This window comes from Spea bombifrons, chromosome 11 (genome assembly GCF_027358695.1).
Source record: "Spea bombifrons isolate aSpeBom1 chromosome 11, aSpeBom1.2.pri, whole genome shotgun sequence".
Lineage (NCBI taxonomy): Eukaryota > Metazoa > Chordata > Amphibia > Anura > Pelobatidae > Spea > Spea bombifrons.
Window position 1 is genome coordinate 23,147,332 of NC_071097.1, and position 18,313 is coordinate 23,165,644.

Consider the following 18,313-nt stretch of genomic DNA (forward strand, 5'->3'; position numbering starts at 1 on the left):
GAAACTTTTCTGCTGTAAGCTGGAATTCTTGCATGAGATACATAAACAATACCAAGACATACATATGGGCAAATATTTATTCAGCGTTCTGTCATGTTATTGGCTTAACATGTATAGATTAACAGAAGACAAAACAATGTATTACAATAAGCATCACTAAAATGCCATGGGGTTGTAAGCCGGGTCTTACATTAGACCTTACAATGCTTTTCAGAGACCCCGTTTTTCAACAGCTCTATACAGTGCCCAGAAATGAGTCCTCATATAACAGTATGGTTATGGGAAACTATGTCTATAATAATAAGGGTAATATAAATGGTGTATTTAAGACGCCCCCTTCAGATTTCCCCTCAAGCATCCTGTGTTCTGGGCGCTGAGACATCATGTCAATTCCTGACGCTCCACCTCATGCTGCAGGTTGCATGTAAGAGATGACTGCTACAGACACTGTGCCGGCAAGCTGGCCTTTGCCAGTAAATGCCACTGTATGTAATGCTAATTAAGTTGCTCCAAAGTATGTTGCAAATGCACAAGAATCAAGTGCCAAAGCACCAGGAGTTACCATACTCGCTCAATTCCTCTCAGAGGCTCTGGAAAACAGAGGCCTCCTGGTAGGTGTGTTTAATCTGTGTCATGTGGTAAAGCCTTCTTCCTGCTCAGTTTAGGTCCACTCCTTGCACAGGTTATACCCAGTTTCTGGCCAGTTGGACAATATTTGAAGCTAGCCCTTCCTTGCGCACACTCACCCTGCCTCGTTGTTTTTCATGACCCTTTCCTGTGCAGACATGGGGCAGCAGCCATAGGAAGCACACAGGTATGTTCAGAAATGACCAGATTCAGGTTCAGTGAGCCTGCGTGTTAAAAATGAGGTAAAGGCATCCGTGATTTTAAATTTTAGTAAGAAGCTGATTCTAAATATGTTCATGTCAGTAAAGTTACAAGTTAATGTTTTAATCGATGTTTTATATTTTTTAATACATTTTCATATGATTAAGTTTCAGAGGGATATTTGCATGGCGGTGTATAATTTATATTATAAGTAATATATTATTTATTTGTATTTATATTTTACTAGACCTGATTTCCTCCAAATTGGTAGAAATGTGCCTGTTCCCAAAAGTAAAGTTGTCTTTAATCACTAGTTAATAACTCTCTAAGATTGGTTGCAATATAAAGATTTTACTAAAAGGGCATCACAGTAGCAGCATGGTAGCTTTTACCGTGTGTGAACAGGAGTGACGTCAAGCATCAGCAGATAAGCTAATATAGGTGACCTATAATTAAGTACACTATATGGACAAAAGTATGTGGACACCTGGCCATTACACAAACAGGGACTTTTATGACATTGTATTCTAGATACATAGACTAATATGTAGTTGGTCCCCTGTTTGCAGCTAAAGTAGCTTTCACTCTTCTGAGAAGGCTTTCCACAAGAGCTCCAGTAGAGCATTTGTAAGGTTAGGCACTGATGTTGTACTTGCAATCCCTGTTCCAGTTCATTCCAAAGGTGTTCGATGGGGTTGATATCAGGTCAGTCAAGTACTTCCATACTAAACTAATTCAATCATGTCTTTATGGACCTTGCCTTGTGCACTGGGACACAGTCATGCCGGAATAGAAAAGGCCCTTCCAAACTGTTCCCACAAAGTTGTAAGCATAGCATCGTCTAAAATGTCTTGGTATGCCCCCCTTCCCCAAACTGTCCCTAGAAAGTTGGAAGCAAAGCATTGTCTAAAATACCCCATTCAACATACCGTGACACTTTCGACAATGCTATGCTTCCATCTTTGTGGAAACAGTTTGCAAACTACATTGGTTAGTATGCTAACTATGGACCTCAGTAAACAATTTAATTCTAGCTCTGACTCAATGGGGTTTGGACTAAACCTAAAATAAGGCTTTTTATGTTCATTAGCCTTTGCACCATTAAAACTAGAAGGTTAGAGAACAATAACTCAAGGGCAACCACATGCCACTATGACAAATATCAGTCATGTGTCTGATGGCATATGTGCGTAGATTGTAAAGTTAGATAAAGTAGTTTACTATCTGTGCTTATGTCATGTTAAGATTTTCCCTATTTTTTTAATATTAGCACTGGCTGTGTGACCTTTTAATCACTATCAAATTAATAATTGTGAATTAGTTAATTTAGTGCAGTATTCAATTCCCCTGTTCCATCATTATCTGAAGTGTATTTAAAGGACACGGTAAATGTTTGTTGCTGTGACTCTCGTAACATCATAGTGACATTATTTATCAGCGAGTGAGGTCATTCTTCCATGAATCTTCTTTTATTACATCGTTACAATCGTTAGATGTTCCTGTAATATGAAAGTCATGAACAAGAATAAAGTGTAGGGAATGAGGGTGCCTGTCTGCACCAATAAATATGTTTTTATATGACTATTTATAAAAATATGGGTAAATTGAATCCAATTCCCTTATAGTAAAGTCAGATTATGGATAATCGTATTTACTGAAGCATTTATGGCTTTTCAGTAATAATTATCCAATATGCTGCAATTTCAGTTGAGAGACTTTAATAGGAGGGTTAATGGGTCTATTCTATAGCACTAGAGTTGACAATTGAATAGCCCTAAAATTTTAATTTTGGTGTTGGTTCATTATTAAGTTTCCATGGTCAGCTCATTGCCTCCGGTAGGAAAAACCTGCTAGGGTCTTCAGTGCCTTAGACTCCAGCGGATTCCATGGAAATCAACTTTTTACGTCCTTAAGTAGTGAAACTTTTAATAACTCAGATGCTCAGAATTGAGATCAATGGCTTTTGGTCAACTGAGAGTCAATTTAGACCAATGTATAGAAGCCAATAAACGTTCAGTAAATGGTTTATTTGCATAAATTAAATTAATTTACATAGTTACATAGTTACATAGGCTGAAAAAAGACATGCGTCCATCAAGTTCAGCCTTTCCTATATCTGTTAATTTGTTGCTGTTGATCCAAAAGAAGGTAAAAAAATTTAGTTAAATTAATTTAGTCAATTAATTGCTAAACAGGCTTTCAACTTAAATGATTTAGTGAATATTGTCAAAAAGTATACACCCAGTCGAATGCTGGGTTGTTTTATTCTTATAAATTCTAATTCAACAGTGAACCTACAGATTTATAATTTTTAAATGGGATTCTAGCCTTGGTGTCCCAACTCCATGTCCTGCATTTAACATCCAGTGGACCTAGGAGGCAAATTTGCAAAGTTAAGCTGGTCTTGCTATTTACATCCTACATACCATAGGAATTTTATGGGATGTTCAATTGAAAGTTACAAAACCATGTACTTTATGAGCATGAAGCCAAGCCTCTATGTTGTACCAACAAGTACTGTAAGGGCAGCTATTTACAGTATAGAGTATAGTATGTTTGAAAAAAGAAACATTTTTTCATCTCCAGAAACAAAAACTGATTTCTGTTTGAGAGAAAGAGATATCTGTCTCCCTGTGGTACTGCTCCTTTTCAGGATCTTTGCCTATAATGATGAAGCTGTAGCTGTCAATGTTTGTCGGGCTGTAACTTACACAGGCAAGAGGGGCAGCAGTTCCTGGCAGAAAAGCCCCTGTACCTTCTGGTGCTTCCTTGAATCTCTGGAAGCAGATGTGACATCAGCATGAGGGATTTCCTCTGACCTTATCCTAGGCATCAAGATCACCATAGATGGGAACTTCCCGAGAGTAGACCACCAGAAGCTCTCCTTCTTTCAGGGACAGTGCTTTCATGAAGAGACAGACCCCATATAGTCTTTAGCTTTAGTGGGTGAGGAGTGGAAGGTGAATGAGTATGGCCAAACATCACTTTCCTGCCCTGGTGTGTCCATCAGCCATCGCAATGTCAGATATGCCCATCACCCTGTGAGGGAAACTTGGTAGAGATCTATGCCACGTCCTTTGAGTAAGCAGGTAATTTGTCTGTTGAACATTAAAAAGATCTATACCACTAGACACCAGAAACTAGGGGGGATACTAAGCAGCAAGAACCCTATAGCGTTCTGATTGCTAATGGTTTGGTGTTCTCTTGCCTCTTTGTACTATATTTGTATGTAACAGCAAACAGATACATTGTCACACCTTAATATGAACATAATTGACAAGCACTTTTAATGTAGTTGTGTAATGTTATATAAAACAATAGATATCTAATTCAATTCCCAGTTATAAAGATGTTCCTCCTGCCTGTATAAATAGTAGCTAACATATGGTTTCTTTGTCATTGTGATTTAAATGATTTTTGAACATTTTTACAATTTAAGAATATGGTACCTTTAAAAAGAAAGTCTTTTGTGATTATGGTAAAACAGAAAATTCATGACAACAATATTCACGTTTATTACTCATATAAAACAATGGAGCCTATAATAAATTCCCTATATGAAGAAAATGCTTTTTTTCACAGTATGCATGCTGCATAAAATCTATGCAATCTTTAAAAAATATATTACTACTGTACAATAGATATAATACAAAAAAAGTTATAATAAAATAGGCCTGCTTGTAAAATGCTTCATTTGTGAAATTTCAAATGACCAGTTGTGACAGCCAAGTTATTTAGGTGAATTCATTTTAAAAAATTTGCATATGTTTTAATATCATTTCTTTTGAAAAACGCTTGGTATTCATGTGAATACATGATGTAAAGATGTGCCTTGAAAGCACATACTAGTAACCAGGGGCATAACTAGAAATAACGGGGCCCTGGTGCGCAAATTGCCCCAGAGGCCCCAACATCAACAGGTGGTCTGTGACTGTGCCATTATTGCCCCCAAACAACTTGTTTTGTGTCTTCTTTGCCCCTTGCCCCATCTCCAACATACACTTGCAACAACACACACATATGTAAACATACACAGATTACACACACTTACTCATACTCACTAACACACATGTACACATTCATTCTAAAACACATTCATCCATGCTCTTACACACAAGTACAAATCCATGCTCAGACATACACACAATTACACATCCATGCTCACACACACACAAACACACACACTGACATCTGTCAGTTTTCTAAAATCCTATACTTTATGGTACTATATATATAGCTACATAATGTTTCAATACATGAAATAATGTATGCCAAAAAGTTGTTTCAAGGACAGTTCACGTTAAGCCCCCCCTTGCAGTAAAGGTATACAACTCTGGTATCCCATATTTAATCTACCAACCGTCTTCCATCAAGAAGTCTTTTAGCAGAATGTAGTGGTATATTCTGACCTAGGCTGACTAGGGCTATCAATCGGGAGAGCGGCAACCCTCTGCCACATTACTAAAGCCAGATTGCCCTATCGGGCCAGGTGGAGAGATCAATGTTCTTCATTATAACCTGATCACTTGCACTCTAGAGGTCTCTGTCTACGCAGGCGAAATGTAACATCTCTTTCCCACGCAATAAAGATAATGATGTTCTATCACTACAAAAAAGCAAAAAAAAAAGAATTCTGCAAAGGATTTTGCCACAAAAATAAGATTGTTCTTCTGCACTGGTGTATCTGGTGCCTTTTGTAATTATTTAGTATGTATGATTGTGTTTTTGCCAGACACAGGCAATTAATGTATCTTGAACATAAATTTATCATGTTTGCGTATTATTGACTGAAATAGTTAATTATTTACTGAAATAATGCATTGTGATGTAAATCTGCCCATATATTTTACTAAACATTTGTTACCTTGTGTCTTTTTTTAAGCGCCCCAACTGTGGAAAAAAGTTTCTTCATCAGTAGTGTAATGAGACATATTTATTTTACAGGAAGTCTAAGGGAAATTTGCAATCTAAGCTTTTATATCTAAATTTTCCCCTGTGTTTTGATATTTACATAAAAACACTTCTACAAAGCATTATCATGTATAGATGCTTAGGCTAAAATAAATGAAAGTAATCAAATATATTGCTTGTGAACACATTAAAGGGGCACTCCAGTATCCTGGAGAGATCTCTAAACAATAAATTCATATGAAAGTACTTTGTAAAAGGAACATACATATGGGGGAAGGATTCTACAGAATTCCATTAGCACAGGAGACCCCATGTAAATATCAAGCAACCTCAGGTATCACATGCTTTTAAGTGCATAAGATGTCTGAATTTAGCCATACTTAATTGCAAGGCCTAGGATGCAGTTCAGTTGGGCTGCCTCCTCTTTGGTGGGGTGGACTGTGCACCACTCAAGTAACAGGGCAGAGTGGGAAGATTATAGAACCAGCAATGTGCCCAACCTCACTGCTGCTCAGCATTATTATCAGGGCTTCGGTGTCACTGCTGCCTTTGCGATGCCGCCAGCAATTAATGCTGAGCTCCAGGATATGACATAATATCCTAGCGCTCAGCAGTAAGGTCAGGCTCCCCTCGATGGAGCCATGATCGGAGGCCTGCTAGGAGAAAAGAGAAGGGCAATATTGAATAAGAGGAGATATAATAAATAAGAGAAAATATATAGAGAAAGGGGATATATATATATATATATATATATATATATATATACATGAGAGATGGGGCAAAAAAGGATAGATCAAAAGAAAGTGAGGTAGAGATAAATAGGAGGAGAGATAGAGAAGGAAGAGAGATAAGGAAAAAAATGAGAGAGGAAGAGAGAAAATGAGAAGTGGAATATACGAGAGCAAAGGAAGAAGTAGAGATAAAAGGGAAGGATAACGTGAAATAAGAGACAAGATAATGTAAAATGGAAGAGGAAAATTGAGAGGGGGAATTGAAAAGGTGAGGGATGAAAGAAAAAAAGAGCATAAGTAGGTAGAAAAGGGAGAGATAGAAAGAGGGGGAGAGATAAACAGGGGAGGCACAGGGAAAAAGCATGGGGTAAAGAAGAGGAGAGGTAAAGAAAAAGGGGAAGAAAGGTTAAAAAGGAGAAGAGATAAAGAGAAAGATGAGGAGATACATGTCATGAGGAGAAAGGAAGATGAAAAGAAAGAGAAGATATGAAAAGAAAGAGTGGTATAAAGAGAAGTGGGATAACTAAAGAGAAAAAGGAGAGATGAGAGTGGAAATTATGAGAACATGTTTGGAAAGTGTTTGTATGGGTGTCAAAAAATAGATTTTGTTTAAAGTGGTATAAATTTTTGCACCAGCCCTGGCCCTCAAATGTACACATGGCCCAAATCCACCTTCCTCCTATAGAATGACCCAGGCTCCATACATTTAAGTTAGGGCGCCTGGCATGCTGAGCTGCCAACATTTCCATTAAGCAGAACAACCCAATAGTCCACTGGGGTGTAAGTCCAGGGTGTTCATTTGTAAAGTTAAGATTGTGCATGCCATTGTCTAAGTAATTTCATACTTTATTATATAAAGTGAACAAAGTTTTAACAAATATTATTATTATTGCATTTAAAAGAAATACGACATCAATCTTAGCTTGTATTCAAATGGAATGTTCTATATCATTGCTTGCTTACATGCAAAAATAAAAAAAAGCAACAATTCAACCGAGAATGGACATCAGCTTCCCTACGGTGTGTTTCCGCTTGGGAGCATCTCAAGTTTTAGGTCTCTTGGACCATTAAGGAGAAAAATACCCATTGACATATAAGAACGAAAATATGAGTCAAATTTCCTCTGCACAAGGAAAACAACAACGCTTCACAGACCATATATTTTGGTTTGCAATCAGACTGAATCACCTATGAAATGACTTAGGTGAGCTAAAACCTGAGACACTAATCAGTAGGGGTGCATTGTAGGCCAGGCTATTAAGCAGCTTTCCATTGTTACTAAGAATTACTTGGAACTGGGATCCACCTGGACTCTCTGGGTATAGAGCTGCTTCCCTGAGACCCCAGTTAATGTCTTCAAACACTGGACAAGGAAGCACTGGACATGTTCTGCTAATTCTTAGCTGCTATTTTCCTCTTTAAAATCTGTGACTAAGTTCACCCATAACAAAGCCACACTCTCAAGTGGAGAGGTGATCTGGGCTAGCCCTAGGAAGCTCCCAGGTATGTTGCCACACTTCTTGTGAGAAATACATGTCATTAAAAAATCTTTATTTCTTTATAATTTGTTACTATAGCATCCCATCTATCTCAATGTAGTCTATAACAAAAAGATAATTCATAAACCCAGCAATCCTGCTATGCATATATTCCCATTAGGGGAATAGGGGAATTATACATATTTGATTAAATACAATTTTACAATTTGTCTATGCTTTCTACAGTTTTCAGAATCAAAGGGTTAACTCAGCCCTGAGATAATATTAATGTTCATTTGTCATGCAGATTTGTAATTCTCATTTATAACCATGTGTGACTAATGCCTTTTTTGTTGCATTCATCTAGTATTAACAGATGCATTGTGAGACACTTAGTCTTCTAAGGTCATTGATTGTTTCAAAGAAGAATATATTTAAGTGTTTTTTTATTTTGTTTGTTATAAAGATGGAGATTCAGTTATTGCAAACTATAAATATATATATGCATTTATTAAGGTTGCTTTAGTCTTACTAATTTGGATTTTGTTTAAAGGTGACATTATTTAAACAATTGTTACAGAAGACCCAAAATGTTAATCATCCCTCTTTCTCAACCAAAAAACATATTTATCACAATGAGTGAAGTTTATATGATTCCTAGTGTTAGAAACAAAGAAAGCCATCTGTTAGTGCTGTGTAACTAATATGCCCTCTTGTGTATTCACTAGTCAAAAAGAAATCAATAGAAAAATGCAGATGGCCAGGTGCTGGATAACAATAAGCAAGTACTGTTAGCAAGCACATTTTGTGAGTACTCCAGAAATGCAGTGATTGTCCTGCTCTTATTGTGTGATATATTGTACTTACTTCACTGCAAATTATGTGAATACAATAAAGCTAACATATAACTAAATGATAACAATATGTAATTTAACCTCTGCAGTAATTAACTGTTTATTGGATAACTTCAGTGATTTTCCTATTGGTTTGATGAAGAACCAATGCTTGAAGCACCATACCAATGGCTACCTACTATAGTGGAGTTTCTACATTTTATTGATTTTATTGGGATGTTCTGGGCTTCTTTTGGCCAAGAGATGTGAGCTTCTTGGCAGGAGGAATGTTTCATTTTGTGGCACAACATGCAACTAGCTGTTTAACTTTTTGGGACTGATGGGAAGGCTTCAGGCATACATAAGAGCATCCTAAAGGGATGCAATAGTATGTCCAAAGGCCGTTCGTGGGTTAAAGGACATCAGCATACCTGTTTCTTCAATGTACTATTACATAATGTGCTGGATAAACAGTGTACAGATATAACCTCTCTGAGCAAATACCATGTTTTTATGACTTTGACTACCCACTAAATGTGGATTGTAAATGCAAAACTAATAGTTATAAAAGTTACTTAAAGAAACAAAAACAGCCACTTAACATCTTAGAGCAGAATATTGTTTAACTGAAACTGAAAACCTGAGACTATGAATGAAAAGTATACGGTAATTCTTTATATTGAAACCACATAAAAATTGTGGATAAATTGTGGATTACATTGTAATCCTATAGGCCAATAGTTGCTTGCATCCAACAGCAGGGACACACAGAAGGACTGGAATGGGGCTAGGCACCATTGAGCACCAGGCTGCTAGGAATTTGCCCCGGTTTTCCTAAAGGGCAAATTGGACATGGTGCCTTGAATCAAAAACTGTAAGCATTGCTTTCTTTACAGTACTTGCAATGTAGAAAAAGAAAATTATATAAAGTATATGATAATGAAAATTCCTATGTAGGACTTGATACTATATAGTATTAGCACCTTTTGATACAGTTCTGTGTGATCTATTGTTTTATTGATTTCTTGCTTCCGTTCACAAGTAATGAGCTGAAAAATCATTGCCCTTTTTAGCAAAGTGCTCTGCCTGTTCAATTTTTCAGATGATATAAAACTGTACAGTGCACATAGTATTTTTACTATTGTTTTATATGAAAAGGAATGCTTCATTATAATATATATATATTTTTTTTTAACAGGCACTATTATTGTGGATAATATGCAGATCAAAGGAACGGCTGGAGGATCTGATCCTACTATAGAAATTTCCCTTAAGGATAATGTGGATTACTGGGTGATTTTGGATCCAATAACACAACGGTTGTATCTGAATAGTACAGGACGGGTTCTGGATAGAGATGTAAGTCTTGTGTAGCTGCTTTGGGTATACCTCCTAATAAAAACTAATAAAAACTAAGGATTCCTGCATACAAAAATATAGTTCAATTTTGATAAGGCTTAACTTGAAACAACTACCAATTGGCATTTTTATGAATAAATCATAATAAGAAATTGTAGTTGCATTTTGCCTGCATTGGTATAATGTTGTTGCCATAAAATTGTTCCTCATGTCTATATATATTTTGTCTTCGTATTTTTTGTTATATTTTAGATTCAGTTTTGAAGCTGGTCTACTTCGACAGCTAATTTATTCCAGGGTAATATCAGCCAAAATAACAGTATGGCTTCTGGCTCCAATATAGATAACCAAAAATAGTGTTTCGCTGCATGAATGTAAAGCATAAATATACCCTAATTGTTCTATCAAACTGCTAACTAAAATACAGACGAAGAGAGAAAGTTGTTTGGATTAAATTTTTTTTAGTAAACTGGTTTTTTGGGGGAACATATGCAAATTAGCAGGTTACGGAGGATAATACATTTGTATGTGGATCCACATTTTAGTGAATATGTGGTAGCAACACATTTAAAGGTTTTTTGTGATAAGTAAGTACATGGCTCAACAGGGCCAGACTGGGGATGCCATAACTTTGGCTCTTTGATGTTGCTGGATACATGCAGCTGCACTTTGTATTTTGACGTGCACATAATATGCAACTGTATACTGCAGGACCAGTACAGCCCTACTACCCACTAGCCCCCTAGGCAGATACCAGCCTGTGCCTGCGTGGCTCATTGAAATAAAGTTTATATATGATCTGTAAATAGGGGCTAATTTTGTTAATTTACATATGGGACAATTTATTTAAAAAGATAGTTTCCCCAAGCCCCCCATCCCCTAACCCATTCACTATCCCTAAACCTTAGAGTGCTCTGAAATTAAATAGCATTCTCTGCTCACTAATGCTAGAATATTCTGAACCCAATATACAAAGGTTGTTTGTTTTAACCTACATTTAATTGTCCACTATTATATGCACTGCGGTAAACATATTATGTTAGGTCAGAAAATAGCTTTGTGATATAATAGGAAAACACTATTTTAAATCCAAATTACCCTACTGTGAAATGTCATGGTTATTAAAATGTATTCGGACTATCAGTGTATAAGTATGTTTTTGTCCAAATCTGTTACTACACAAGGCATCCTAAAAGCAAGAGTGTTAGTAATGTTCACTTCGTAGAATAGTATTGAGGCCAACGGAATTGTTGCTTGGGTAATGTTTAGATTAAATTTGAACTTTCAAAATCAGTTGAATTGGCATTTGTTGGTATTCAGTAAATGTCATTGAATAATGACATTGTTCTGTAGATACATGAATCTACAAGCTAGCAAAATGTGACTAGATATTGGACGGACTAATATTTAATGTACCGAATGAACACAGTTCCTCAAAATATTACAATTAATTATTAGCTGGCAATTATTTATTTATTTAGATTATTTTTTTCATGCTAACCAGCCGGTCCAGACTGGCCATCGCACTTGGTGGGCTACTGGCTGATAGCAGCCTATAGTTTGCTAATCTGCTGCTCCAGCAGTAGAATACTTGTGCCACATGCTGTGTGAGTATTAAAATGTAACATGCGGCTATGTGTATCCAGCTGGTGCCCAGATTATTTGGCAGCTGCTGACCCTAAAGTGCCGGGGTTGCTCAATCATCCCCAGTCAAGCCCTGCTCACCAATGAATAGGATACTGGTCAGTGTGAGTCAGGATAGGCAATGTGTCCAAAAAGAGATACCAGTGTCTGTGGCAAGATTCGTCAAGGTCAATAGAAAATCATTAAATTGTTCAGCACAGACCAGAGTAAATGTCGACCATGAGCAATGTTAGTGCCTACCCCTGGTGTGAGTTGTAGGTGTGCTTGACATGTCCACATTTTCATTGGCATAGAGGTAGGTTACACATATCCTGATGACATACAAATTCAGGCTAAACAGTTTATAGCTGACATGTTGTGGGAATTTGCATTATGGTAAGTGCATGCACGCTATAACTGGCCTGAAGAGAAGGAAGTTTTATGAAAAAAAATTATCTTATTTATATATTTTCTGGCAATTTCACTTAGCATTCACCGCCATTATTGTCATCTTAACGATCAGTTATTCTTATGCAGATAGATAAGTAGTTTTACAAATAACATAATATGAAGGAACTCTGACATGTAAAACAATCTTGCAGTCAATGCATTATGGTAAATTTGTACTGGAATATAATTGAATGCAGAACGGACTGGGGATTAAAATCACTCCTGATCCTTAAAGAGCTGTGGCTGATAAATGCGCACAGCTGGCTGCTCAATACACTTTCGTTGTTTATGACCAGCCTACCGGGCATTTGCCAGGCCAGATACAATGCTATATAATCTATTAAGGAGTCCATCCCCAATATATGTCGAAGTACAGATAGGATATAGAAGCTCTTTTTTAGGTTGCAATAGTGGAAGTTCTGCTAGCTAGATAGCCTTTTTGATCTCAGTAACATAAAGAAAAAAAATCTTCCTTTCATCTGCATTTTGTTTGTATATAATTAATTTGTCCTTAAAAAGATGCTATTGGAGCAAAATATTCAATAGTTCTGTGTTGCAGAACATACTTTTTTACACTGTTTAATACTTTTAAAGTATTTTTTATTTCTTCTGCACATGTTTTATACATGGGATATAAAGTCATGGGCAATCTCCCATGGTAAGCACATTTACTATGATGTCAATGATTATTCAGATTTAACCAAAGTAGTCAGAAATTACTTAAATACATGTTTTCTTTTAACAGGGAGAAAGGGCTAAAAACAATATTTAACAAGTTTACAATTTAATCAAATCTGGCATTTATATTGTTTTTTCTATAATTCAGACTAATTTTCAGACTAAAATCCTACATTTTAAAAAACAAAACTACCATCCCTTTAAGTTTTATAGTGGTGTGTTTGGATATTTGTCTCTTCTTTAGCTAGCAGTGGTTGAATCCTTGCAGTCCCTTATATGCACCAGTTCTTGGACTGCTCTCATTAAGCTGGTGTCAGCAACTTTAACCTCTGGAACCCTTCAAATGCAATTCAAGTAGTGCACAAAAGTTACTTACATGTATATATATTTTCCATGTAAAAAACTAAATATCTTAGCTACTGAAGGAGCAACTAGCAATGTAAGATAAGTCCAAAAACTATAAATAGGTGAAAATTCAAGAAATATTTAAATGTGTAAAAAGTATTTGCTCTACCATACCGATATTAATAGTACAGCCCCCCCACTTCCTTAAGGTGCAGAACCTGATGGCAGATGGCAGCCCACCTAGTCTACCTTTTTGCTAATGTAAATACTCAGACGTTAATCAGTTTTTGGTCTTTTCTGAGAGTACGGATAGCCAATTGAATGTTTGAATTCCATTGCTGTGTTAGCCTTATCACTTCTGCGACGACACGGTCCAGGTGATCTACTACCTGTCAGTAAACATTTGGACTATACTGTATACCATTTACCTATATACTACGTTAGCCAGTTCTTATTAAAAAAAAAAATCAGATGAAACCATATCTGGAGCTGATATTTCAGTTTATATTCTTGCAGATTTGTAGGCATGCATACTGTGACACACATCTATAATCCCCTGGTCACCTGGAATGGTCCAAGTGTTCTCCCAGATTGCACTGCATGTTAAATGCATTGTGGGTGTATGGGTCCGCATACACAGCCAACTGGCAACTTGAGATTGGCCAGCATGATACATAAATTTAATTCTATTTCTTAACTGAAGCTGACCTCATCATCCATTTTAAAAATCATTATGTTTGTTTGTGCCCATGCAGTTATTTTGTGCTCGTGATATGCCAGGTCTTAATCAGACCATGCAATTAAAATGTTAACTTAAATGACTTATTACTATTTGGGAGTTAAACATCATTATAATGTATCATGTTTCTTCTGCCAGATTTTGAGACTACCATCTGTTTATTTTGAATGACAATTATTTACTATCTTAAGATAAAACATTATTTCAGGATCTAGAAATGCATCTAATTTTACTAAGCAGCCTTTTAATACCGGGATGGTTTGAAGAAGTTGAATAAACTAGTTCCGAAAACTCATGTAAAGCTATAACTCATTTTTTCAAGATTAAGCTAATGCTCTACACCGAGATTCTTTTTTAAAATGTGTTTGTTGAATGTTCTTTCATATGCAATTCAGAGATGTTAAACATACTGTTACCCCCAGGGTCCAACTTTTCACATTTATTATGTTTATTATGTTTTAATTGTTTCTTTTTGTGCTATAAAAAATGACAACAGTGCATTCATTCTTCTCCAGTGCAATATGTTATATATCATGAGATGTTTTACCAGGCTTGAGTTGACATGACCTGACATTTAAATTGCTAATTTCATGATTCTTACACAAGTTTGCATGAAGAAGAGTAATGGATTCAGCTTCGGACTGGAAATACCAAGTAGGCGAGAGTCATGTGGCACATCCCACTTACCTTTATTGCTGCTCATGCTGCAAAAGTGTAAGAGTGAAGATCATTTATCAGCCTCAATCCTAGGCTTTGAATCAGCATCATAGGCAGCAATTTAATAAAAGAGTGGACAAACTGATGTTAAAAACCGGCAGCCTCCCAAAAGACTTTACTTTATTTCCATAAGATTGCACAATCTTGAGCTGGATTCACAAAAAGGTCATGTCGGCTAGAGCCAAGATGGCAAAAAACATTCCTTTTCTACTTTGGTCCTAATGAGCATCAGTCCGGAAGGGAAGTCCAGTTTGGCTCAGCCTCAGCTTGGCTTTGGTTGTTCCACTTTTAAACCCTGTTAAACCAAAATGGAAGTCGGGGGGAACATACCTCTGTTCACAATCTTATATAAGATTATAATAAAAATGAAGGTAGAATTAATCAGTACCCCTTCATAAGTGCACAATCCTTACCTGTGTACCTTCCATTCCTTGACTATCTCTGTGTGTGGTGTATACCCCCCTTCCGTAGTAACACTTGTGCATTGCATATAAATAAAAAAAAACTATTAAATAAAAAATAAGACATTTAATGCCATGGACTAGATGATATATGAATCCGAGTGTATTTGTCCACAGATTTTCCCCATTTCATTTCTGCAATCTAAAACTTAGAGTTCTTGATTTGTAGAGTTGGCCATGAGCAAGACACGCATATTCCCAAATCTGCCACTTATTTCCTCTGAAAAGCTACTATTGACAGATTTATGGTAACATTTTGCCACAGAACTGAAACAGTTTTAATACACAATGGTATGAAATATGATACACTGACACTTATATGTGTTTCAAGAATGATTTCATAAAAGATAATGCTAGCACTTGTAAATACTATGTGATGATGCATCTGTATGTAGACATAAGCAAGAAAACGGCCATTGAATTATGCAGAAGAAATTCAAAAAATGAGTAGTTACAATATTTTGGAACCTAGAATAAAACCATTATAGAGTAATCAAAGAAAACTTTTGTTTTGTGAAGATGTGAAGCAATTGTTCTAAAAGATTTGTAACATGATGATAATAGCCGGAAGTATCCAACTGTGAAGTCACTATTTCCATAATTGTATCTGAGAACTTCTCGGGAATACCCCCAAAGGGAAAAGCTAACTTGAAAAGTGAAGACATCTTGGGCTGGGAGCCCCAGGGTCCTGGGAAGGGAGGATGCTGGGCTGAAAGCAGACAGAACCTGCTTCTAATATAAGTTAATACAATCGTGGTTTGAATGCAAGTTCTTCCTCCCTGGATTTATGGTTTATAATATTTTAGGGTTACCCCCTTTAGGATGGACTTCTTTAATATTCGGGACTTTAGTCTAATTATGTTATTATATATTTATTTTTGTGCTCTTAAAAAACATTTTAAACAGAATATTCCTATAGAAGCAGGTCAACAGACATCTAAAACAGATGTTCCTTGTTCATGGTCTATGTAGGTAGACCTTTGATAATAGGTGAAATAGACCTAGCTAGCTATCAAGGGCTCTTGGATAAAGTTCCAGGTTCCCATGGAGTTGCATTAGGTGTTGGAAACTCTTTGGCTGTTGTAGCATCTTTGTGCACATCTGTAGATCTTGTGATCTTTGCATTAACCCACATTTACACAAGGGTGTTGGAAATGCTAGTCTGCATTGTCTTAAGGTATTGATTAATTAGCATCTTTTAGAATGATCAACACGGCGACAAACTTTCATTAAGGTTATAATGTGAGAAAAGGGTATTTTTTTCATTAAAACCAAAATGTATGTATGTATAAAGCAACATGGTCTTGTTTGTGAGTACTGAGGGGTACCTTACATATGAATGACTGTGACAGTTAATGTGCACTTTTCTGTAGGCAGAATTTGTGGACACTGCTAAATAGTTTCAATGGAAATGCAGCTGAAGGCTTAATCAATAATGTCCATTAGGCTGTCTTCATGTGGGAACAGAGGGCCCTTGGCCGCACAAATAAGTGTGATTAATGCATTTATTTGAGTTTATTTACTACAGTATGAGGTTTGCGGGAGACTTGAACATTGCATCTCATGCACTATTTATGATTTCACAATGCATTATGAGGAGAAAGCCCTGATGAGTCTGTAAGTTAGACTGAGTTAGCTTGTGTTATTGAAGCTAAATCAATGAGACATCAAGGAGTCTCCAAGAATTAATTATTCAAGGCTAACTTTCCTTTCTATTAGCAGAAACTTGTTAAAGTTCACTGTTTTAACATAGTCAAGGTAGCAAGTGGAAATATTCCAACTTCTCAACAAATTAGTACAGTAAATAAAACTTGAACTAACAAGACTTGAGTAGAAGTCCTTACATCTTCAATTGTTGTTGGAGTCTCAAAAACCCATTTAGCACTATATTTGTTCTACTAAATACATGTTTGTACTTTTGTTCTTCCAGCCACCAGTGTCCATCCAGTCTATCGTTGTCCAAGTTCAGTGTATCAATAAGAAAGTTGGTATAGTCATTTTCCATGAAGTGCGTATAGTTGTGAGAGATAGAAATGACAATTCACCCCGTTTTCAGCGAGATAACTACTACACGGCTGTAAATGAGGTAAGACCATTACGTTACTTTATCCAAACTGCTGCATAAATCACGAAATATTAGAGCATATCCATGTTATTGTCAGGTTTAATTTTCCCCATATACAAACTACAAAGTATTTTACTTCATATTAAAATTAAATGTCACACTACAAAAGAAATGATATTGCTGATTGCACTTTTGTGAAGAAAATTACAGCTTTAATTACCAAAAAGATAGTTAATTCTGTTCTAAAGCGCATCCTTCGTTCAAATAGAATGAATAAATCAGAGTCGAAATATCCAGTTATTAAAAGTGCAGTTAAATTTGATCGGTTTAAGGATGACTTGCTCTCCATTGATGTATTTCAAAGGAGCACCCTTACCCTGCAAATTGTAGATAATCAAAGCCAAAAGTAGTTCATTGTCTATATCTGTTTGGTGCAGCAGGTTTCAACCTGTGTCATACGTAGCGTGTGGTTTGTGGCCTAGATAATTGATGTTCCTTGTATGATAAAAATCTGTGTGATGTATCTTACCTGTAGTGTATGACACATTCTTTTTAAGGCTGTTTCTTAGTACTTCTTTATTTTTTTTATCTTGTCGATTATCATTTTTTTAAATCTGGAGCTAAATTTAGAAAGTGTTTTTTATTAATCTTTTTCCTTGTTATATACAGTTGCACAGAGATTGGTGACTATGACGGTATCATATTTTCTCTAGCTTATAAGTATCTTCAGATTATTTTATGCGCAGCACAGTAGCTAAGGTCAGCGTCAGGGTAAATCTTTCTTTCTGAGACGGTACTGATTTTATTTTTGATGTCAAGAGTTATCGCCACATTACAAAAAAGCTTATACCATCTTAAGAAATCTTAGAAAGACTAAGCACTTTTCAGCCTTACAAGTGATTGGATGTTTTAGCTGATTAGATGAACCTACATGTTGAATGCCAAAGTTCATTGTGCCTTGAAGTCACTAGAAACTAACCAAATAACCCGAGGATATCACTTGTGGTTTATCTTAGCTCAGACTTTAAAAAAACAGGAGTGGATTTGATTTTGTGGATTTATACATTGTGTAGATATTAGAAAGTCTAATGATTA

The 18,313-nt window shown here is 36.1% G+C and overlaps 1 protein-coding gene across 1 annotated transcript in view; it reads left to right on the forward strand.

Annotated features, from left to right (window-relative positions):
• PCDH15 (protocadherin related 15) overlaps positions 1-18,313 on the forward strand; it is a 280,874-nt gene that overhangs the window by 102,943 nt on the left and 159,618 nt on the right. The window contains exons 4-5 of the mRNA XM_053451264.1: positions 9,980-10,140; positions 17,084-17,239. Coding sequence (XP_053307239.1) covers positions 9,980-10,140; positions 17,084-17,239 — 317 coding nt within the window. The remainder of the gene's footprint in view (positions 1-9,979; positions 10,141-17,083; positions 17,240-18,313) is intronic.